An 8,559-nucleotide genomic window follows, 5' to 3' on the forward strand; every position below is an offset into this window, starting at 1 on the left:
ATAATATGTACTACCAACCCTATTATATTGCAAATGTACTGTAATATGTACTACCAGCCCTATTATATTGCAAATGTACTGTACATATGTACTACCAACCCTATTATAGTACAGAAGTACTGTAATATGTACTACCAGCTGTATTATATTGCATATGTACTTTAATATGTACTACTAACATATGTACTACCAACCCTATTATAGTACAGAAGTACTGTAATATGTACTAACAGCTCTATAAGAGTACATATGTACTATAATATATACTACCAAGCCTATTATAGTACATGTGTACTGTAGTATATACTACCAAGCCTATTATAGTACATATGTACTGTAATATGTACTAACAGCCCTATTATTTTACACAAGTACTGTAATATGTACTAATATTCCTTTTATAGTACATCAGTACAGTAATATAGAATTGTATTTATGTTTTTTTAAAAAGTGAAACTATATAAAAACCATAAATGTACTACCAACCCCGTTATAGTACATAAGTACTGTAATATGTACTACCAACCCTATTATAGTAAATAAGAACTGTAATATGTACTACTAACTGCATTATAGTACACAATTACTGTAATATGTACTACCAATCCCATTATAGTACATTAGTACTGTAATATGTATTGTAGTATGCTATGTAACAAAATAAATCAAATTCAAATCTATTTTTAATGTATTTTAATTTGCTTTCTGAGGTTGATGTGCATAACTTAATGTAAACCCAAGACTGCCACTATATGTAATATATTTCCACCCGCAGATGTATTTTTGTATTTTAATTTTTTTATTTTTTCGTCTGTGTAGTTTTGGTCCTCCATCCTTACAAGACTGACTGTATAAATACCTAAATGACTTGGACCTGAAATGGTCTTTTTAAATCCTGAAATGAGTTAAATACTTTAAATAAGTTTCGGTCTTTGTTAACTCCAGTGTTTTACTGTTACCTTGTCATGTCCGTAATATTTGTCTAACACACAAACTGCATGTTGTCTACAGGAGGGCTTAAAGCAAGTTGATTCTTGTTAAGTGAATAATGGAGCCGAACAGAGACATGTCCAGAGAGTTAAAGTGCACAGATAGTCAGGCAGTCCTCTCTTAAGCTGCTGGGGTCTGAGGGGAGCGTGATTATTCCAGCACAGCACCTCATGAATCCTTTATCTTGTTTTTGAGCATTGATCAGACTGAGCATTAGCCCAAAGGCTGGACTCTCTGGGAGAGCACAAAACCAAAATTTTCTCATATGAGTGTGTTTTTAGGTAACAAAAGAACATCTATGAGACAAAAGGAGGTAAAATAAGGGCAAAGTGTGTTAGCAAACTTTCTGCAAACAAATAAAAAAAAGCTACTCCCATCTCGTTTAGTTGCACACCTGTGACGAAGAAAATCTAAGACGTTTTTGCTGCACCGTACGTCAGACTGTTACAGGTGACTTCGGCTGACTAGATATGAGATGTTCCCTCTGAGTGTTGGTGGGAAATGTGCTTCTTGAGTAAACTTGGAAACATCTCCTAATGACTAATCAGAAAGCAGGAAAGGCTTTGAGGACCAATTCAAACAAATCCCAGCAGAGAAATTACCCTGAAAAAAGTGTGTCACATCAAAGAGAATTAAGCCTTATATTACGAGTAATTCATCTGAATATGATGTATGTAATGATTTATACATCATATTATAGATATATAAACCTCTCCCAGACTCCACTGCCACTGGATTCTGGGACAGTCTTACATCTATCAGGTATGCAGCATGACTTTTTTGAGTATGAGGTGTAGGTAAAACTCTGAAACTGTGTCATATCAGAGCATTTCTAACTAAAGTTGATGCATTTTCAAACTTCATATAGTTAAAGGGGACGTGCAAAATCCACTTTTTTAGTTGTTCAATAAATTTTGTTGTGTACTTGGAGTCTAGGAGTGCAAAAAGTTTGATTTTAGGTCGTATTCACACCCGATAGTCCGGTAGACTCGGTTCGATTGGGGAAGAAAATTGCAAGCTTTTACATTTTTTAGATTTTATTAGACTTTATTGTCCCGCAGAGGGGAAATTCATTCTCTGCATTTTACCCATCGCACATGTGAACACACATGTGGAGCAGTGGGCTGACAATTACAGGGCCCGGGGAGCAGGTGGGGCTGGTTGGTTTGGAGATTTGAACCAGCAACCTTCCGATCACAGACATCTTCTGTAACCTCTGCTCCACCACTACTCTAGTTGGTGTAGTTCACATTCACACTGCACTTTCTCAACCAAACTAAACCCTTTGAACAACCTGTTCCTCTCCTCGCCTGCGGGGGGCGCTGCACCAAGAACCACTGAAGGAATCGACACGAAAACCTCAGAAGAAGACACGGAGCGCAACTTCCGTCTTCACAAAATGTAAACAAACATGGAGTAATGTCAGATTTTAGTGGTTGTAGGAATTATTTTTGTTTGTTTTTGGCAAATGTGTCAAACGAATAGTTTTCAACAATGAGCTCAGCATGAGAGGAAGATTAGGCAGAACCATGGAGAATATTACTTTTCACATGAGACGTCTTCATCTGAGGCGGTATTCACCGAGAATGAGCGCATCCAGCTTCACAGCAGTGATGTCCACCTTATACAGACGTCCAGTGAGGTATTTACAAGATATGAGTAACTTTATTGCTGTTTTTACCCAGAATGATCTGCATTTTAGTCCACTTCCTGCTTTTGGAGCGGTCTCCGGTCCACTTCGCGTTCACACATGCAATTGAACCGCACCAGAGTTTGCTTCAACTGAACCGAGACCAAGGTTTTCAGGCGAAACAGAGTTTGCTGTTTTGATCCGAGTCAGAGTTTGATTATGCGTTCATACCTCCCCAAGCGAACTGGACTTTCCTGGCAAACAAACTAGAGTTTGATTAAAGCGGACTAAACAGGGCTGGTGTGAATTCACCCTAAGTCTCTCCTGGGTGCTGAGAATATCTTTAAATTCTGTTTTGGTTTTATATCGGCTCAGTTTTCTCTTTTTCTATGACGTTTTCTGAACTATTACGATACAGAATTTGCGATGGAACTGCCAAATAAGGAAAAAAAATTGTATAGGTCCTCTGGACGGGTTCTTCTTTAATGAAACGTTTCGTCTCTCTTCCAAGAGACTTCTTCAGTCTGAGAGTTTCAGGCAAAATTCAGGCTTTTAAGTCCTGCCTCTAGGTGACTGATACTCACATCACATGACTATGGTTCACAGGTGACTCATACTCACATCACATGGCTATGGTTCACAGGTGACTGATGACTGACGGTGATGATGACTGACTGATGACTGACCGGTGACTGAAGTTCAGACCAAATAAGGTCTGAACTTACCAACTACAATCTGGTGCAGGGATCCTGCGGATCCTAAAAAGTCTGAAAAGGCATTGAATTCATCAATCCAAAAAATCTGGCCTTAATTAGCCTTAAAATGTCTTAAATCAATGCACGATATGTCTCCTTTAAATACAGTAAATGAATGAACGTGTGCGTATCCGTGTGGCGCAGCGTGTTCATTAGAATGTAGTGCACTGATTGCTGCACCAACACTTGCACTTTGCTGCTCTTTGTTCACAGTTTGATCTAGAACTCATCACCATTCGTCAAACTCTGTGTTTAGTGGAAATAAAAGCTGTTGACATGCTCCAGGTTAGGCACAGTGGTAGCTTTTGTTTAAACAGGTGTGGTGATTCATTCTGGCTTTTCTTCCCTCCGTGGTGCCTTTTGCGTGGAGACTCTCCCACTGTTCCTGTTTAATTAGGCACCAACGCCTGTGTCGGAGTGTTTCGGCGCCGGGCTGCTTGATTCCCTCAATGACAAACTGTTGCCAAAGGAACACATCCACAGCGAGCTCAGATCTACCGATGCCGAGGGGTGGCTGGAAGAGTTCAGGGGGGTGATTGAACTGTTTACAACTCTGCTCACTTTTTTTTTTTTTTTTTTAGTTTTCTGTTGGGGAAACAGAGCATCATTCACATCTGCCTGGCTTTTCCTTTGGCATCCGAGCGAAGTGACTAATGGTACACGATGGCTTCTTGCTGCCAAATGAGACTGTGAATATCAAAAGAATTGATCAAAGCCTTTATTAGCTACACTGCTCAAAGATTATGTCCTCACTAAGTTGAATTATTTTTCTTTGCACTGTATGCTTACAGGGAATCTGACATTTACAGGCTTTGTTCTTACTAACAAGTTTTCTTGTTTTCTGGTCCACATAGATCTTTTTTTAGATCAGCTTATGCCCACTGGCAGATTGTGCGTCTTCACACAAACCCATAGTTAAAGTGGATGTACTGCCAATATTTAGAGATAATGAGAGTCGCAGTCATTATATTGATCAGAGTTCAGAAATTTAAATTAGGAAAGGCAGGGTGCCCCTAATTAGAAAGATCTTTTGGTGGATTGTTCCCTTACACACAGTCTTAGAGTTGAATACATTAATTATGCAAATTTTCAACAGATTAACCCAACAATGGAGAAAATTCACAGAACCTACAACAAAATGCACATTCCTAATAGCTTAAAGCTTACAGCACAAGCACAGGTTTACATATTTTAACACAGCGCCACCCAGAGGCCATGAAGCAGCAAAGTTAGTTGATTAAACCTCTATAACCTTGGTGGATCACTTTGATCAAGACTGTGAGGTTTGTCTCCCATCAAGAGTTGTTTTTCTGCTCAAATGTGAATATCCCTCTAAATAGACCCTTACCTTCTCCTTAGTCTTTTTGTTCCTTCCTCCTCAATCTTTTATAGCTGACATTACGACCTTGATCGTGAGAAGTTGCCACCCTTGACCACCACCTTCAGTTTCTTTACCAAAAAATAAATAACCGTTAAATCCAAAATCTCCAAACTGGTGATCTTGTTAACATCGTTATTCTTCAATTGTCTCACTTTTTTTGTCTTTGTCTGTTTTTTTTTTCTCCTCAGGTCTACATCCCCTGCAGAACAGCTATAGTCCTGGCCAACGAGGAGATAGATTACTGTTATTAGAGGATGATTGTCTCCACAGAGACCAGGATTGAGAATGGATTCCAAGCTCAAACTGAGTGTTAACAATCACCTTCATCTTAAAGTGTCAACCTTGTACGCCAGCCAAACCTACTTTTTGTGTCCGAGCCTTTTTTCTAAATGAATAGAGGAGGAAAAAAGCATCTTCAAATCGTGTGCTTTCAAATACCATCTGTAACCTTTAGACACTGTGTAACCCCATTTACTTCAGATGGGTCCATTTGGGAAGCATCCAACCCAACCGGCAGCTAGATGCTAAAAATCGAAATCCCTGCCGAGTCCATCCCCCACTCGCCAGCAGCCATTTATAGGCTTGGTTGCATTTGGCTTGTCACCTGAAAAAACATGACTAGCAATGGTGGCAGAGGAAAGCAATACAGCCAGCAGTGATTGATTCAAATATAACAGAAAGTCAAAGGAAACGGGTAGTTTAGAATTTTAGACGTGTTGGATTCTTCCTGAATAAAACATGGGGGTGAAATGCAGTATTAGGAGAATTTTAACATCAAAAGTCTGGATATGAAGTCTTTATTTGCATTGTAGGACATGTAAATAAATAAATTGTTATATGCACAATGTACGACATGGTTTGATGAATCATTTATTACGCGTTCAAAGCTGTTTTAATTACAAATGAGGATAAATTTGTTGGTAACTGTCTACAAAAATTAAGCAAATACAACTGATGGGACTGCAGCCAAAAAGCTTCAGAAAGCAGAACTTCTGGGGGGCGTCTACATGCGTTTTGGTGAATTCCTGTCTGGGTTTGGGGATTTTTCTGTTTTGGATCCCTCCTGGTTGTTCTGTGAAGCTCAATATGATTCAAAATGTGGCCATTTATATAGAACTGAGAAAGGGATAGTGTTATGTAGAGGTACTGTGTTTTGTTTTTAAAATGTACAGTAGATATAGATATAAATGTGATATTAATTACCATACATACAGTATCTATGGATTCTTTGAATGGAGTACAATCCTGAAGAACGTAGTTAATCATTTTTCTGAGCAGTAACAACTAACCAAGATATTTTTTAGGTCTTTAATTTTTGCTACATTTCAAAGACTTTTTGTTTGTTTTTCAGCTGGGAAAATCTAGACATCGAAATATAGTTTGAGGTTTCCTCTTTCAAGCGATGTCAAGAAGTCTGCAGTTTTGTTTTGTTTTTTTAAGAAAAAAAAGGTAGAAATGGGATTCAGACCAACTTTTCTGGGTGTATCCAGATTATCAAGACAAATCAAGTCATATCTCAGGAACCGCTCGTGGTATCAGGATTATCTGGCTATCAAAATGTGGTTTATTTTTTCTTTTCGCCACTTCAGTAGAAAACAGAACTAAATGTTAGTTTCTTAATTTCTTCATCATCAGTGACTTTTTTTGTAATACAGTACTATAGTGAAGAAAAAAAGAAAAGAAATGTAAGAAATGTTAAGAGATGAACTGATAGAAATTCGACAACGTGTGAAATGTACATCAATAACACACAAGACAACACACCCGACATCCGGCCATCAGAAAGTGAAGAAAGCAAACACCCAGCAACCAATCACAAACATATGCATGTATATAAACCCATACATACACATATATTAACCCACACATGGACATATACACATCCACACATAGATACCATAATTACAACCTTGCTGAGAAATGTACACAAAACACACACACACCCATGCACACAACCAGACACATATATACACATTCCTATACACACACACACGTACAAACCTACACATTTACATACACAGTACTGTAATGTTCGAATTTAGCTATAATTGGCTGAGGTTGTTTACTGTCGGGCTTCTTACCTCCGAGCCGATGGAACGTGATCTTGTTGACCATTTCGCTAGGTAGCCTATCTGACGCTGTAGGAAATCCCATACCGAGGTCTCGGCGTCCTCCCCTGCTACTTCCGGGATTCCGGAGAACACCAGGTTGTCCCGCATGCGCCGGGCTTGGACATCCAGAATGGATTCCTTGATCTTCCTATGCTCCGCTGACAGCTGCGTCATTCCCTCGGTGAGTTGTTTTACGGTTTCTCTCAGCTGATGGTTTTCTGTTGGTTGCGATGCTACCTGTTGTTGTTTAAATTCTAACGAGTCCCTCAGGCTTGTACAGGTGCAGGTCATAAAATTAGAATATCATGAAAAAGTAGATTTATTTCAGTAATTCCATTTAAAAAGTGAAACTTGTATATTATATTCATACATTACATACAAACTCATATATTTCAAATGTTTATTTCGTTTAATTTTGATGATTACAAATGACAACAAATGAAAATCTCAAATTCAGCATATCAGAAAATTAGAATATTACTGAAGACCAATAAAAACAAAGGATTTATAGAAATGTTGGCCAACTGAAAAGTATGAACATGAAAAGTATGAGCATGTACAGCACTCAGTGTTTAGTTGGGGCTCCTTTGGCCTGTATTACTGCAGCAATGCGGCGTGGCATGGAGTCRATCAGTCTGTGGCACTGCTCAGGTGTTATGATAGCCCAGGTTGCTCTAATAGTGGCTTTTAGCTCTTCTGAATTGTTGGGTCTGGTGTATTGCATCTTCTTCTTCACAATACCCCATAGATTTTCTATGGGGTTAAGGTCAGGAGAGTTTGCTGGCCAATTAAGAACATGGATACCATGGTCCTTCAACCAGGTACTGGTAGCTTTGGCACTGTGTGCAGGTGCCAAGTCCTGTTGGAAAATGAAATCTGCATCTCCAAAAAGTTGGTCAGCAGCAGGAAGCATGAAGTGCTCTAAAACTTCCTGGTATGTGGCTGCGTTGACCCTGGACCTCAGAAAACACAATGGACCAACACCAGCAGATGACATGGCACCCCAAACCATCACTGACTGTGGAAACTTTACACTGGACTTCAAGCAACGTGGATGAAGTGCCTCTCTTCTTTTCCTCCAGACTCTGGGACCTTGATTTCCAAAGGAAATGCAAAATTTACTTTCATCAGAGAACATGACTTTGGACCACTCACCAGCAGTCCAGTCCTGTTTCTCTGTAGCCCAGGCAAGATGCTTCTGACGCTGTCTGTGGTTCAAGAGTGGCTTGACACAAGGAATGCGACAGCAGAAACCCATGTCTTTCATACGTCTGTGTGTGGTGGTTCTTGAAGCACTCACTCCAGCTGCAGTCCACTCTTTGTGAATCTCCCCCACATTTTTGAATGGGTTTTGTTTCACAATCCTCTCCAGGGTGCGGTTATCTCTCTTGCTTGTACAYTTTTTTCGACCACATCTTTTCCTTCCCTTCGCCTCTCTATTAATGTGCTTGGACACAGAGCTTTGTGAACAGCCAGCCTCTTTAGCGATGACCTTTTGTGTCTTGCCCTCCTTGTGCAAGGTGTCGATGGTCGTCTTTTGGACAACTGTCAAGTCAGCAGTCTTCCCCATGATTGTGTAGCCTATAGAACTAGACTGAAAGACCATTTAAAGGCCTTTGCAGGTGGTTTGAGTTAATTAGCTGATTAGAGTGTGGTACCAGGTGCCATCCATTTTGAACCTTTTCACAAGAT

The 8,559-nt window shown here is 39.5% G+C and overlaps 1 protein-coding gene across 1 annotated transcript in view; it reads left to right on the forward strand.

The window, feature by feature from the left end:
• Window positions 1-5,605, forward strand: part of gbe1b (glucan (1,4-alpha-), branching enzyme 1b) — a 123,430-nt gene extending 117,825 nt beyond the window's left edge. Inside the window, exon 16 of the mRNA XM_014012748.1 lies at window positions 4,945-5,605. Within this exon, the coding sequence (XP_013868202.1) occupies window positions 4,945-5,007 (63 nt within the window). The 3' untranslated portion in view covers window positions 5,008-5,605. The remainder of the gene's footprint in view (window positions 1-4,944) is intronic.
• Window positions 5,606-8,559: the final 2,954 nt, after the last annotated feature.

Source organism: Austrofundulus limnaeus, unplaced genomic scaffold, assembly GCF_001266775.1.
Source record: "Austrofundulus limnaeus strain Quisiro unplaced genomic scaffold, Austrofundulus_limnaeus-1.0 Scaffold94, whole genome shotgun sequence".
In the NCBI taxonomy this organism is placed as follows: domain Eukaryota; kingdom Metazoa; phylum Chordata; class Actinopteri; order Cyprinodontiformes; family Rivulidae; genus Austrofundulus; species Austrofundulus limnaeus.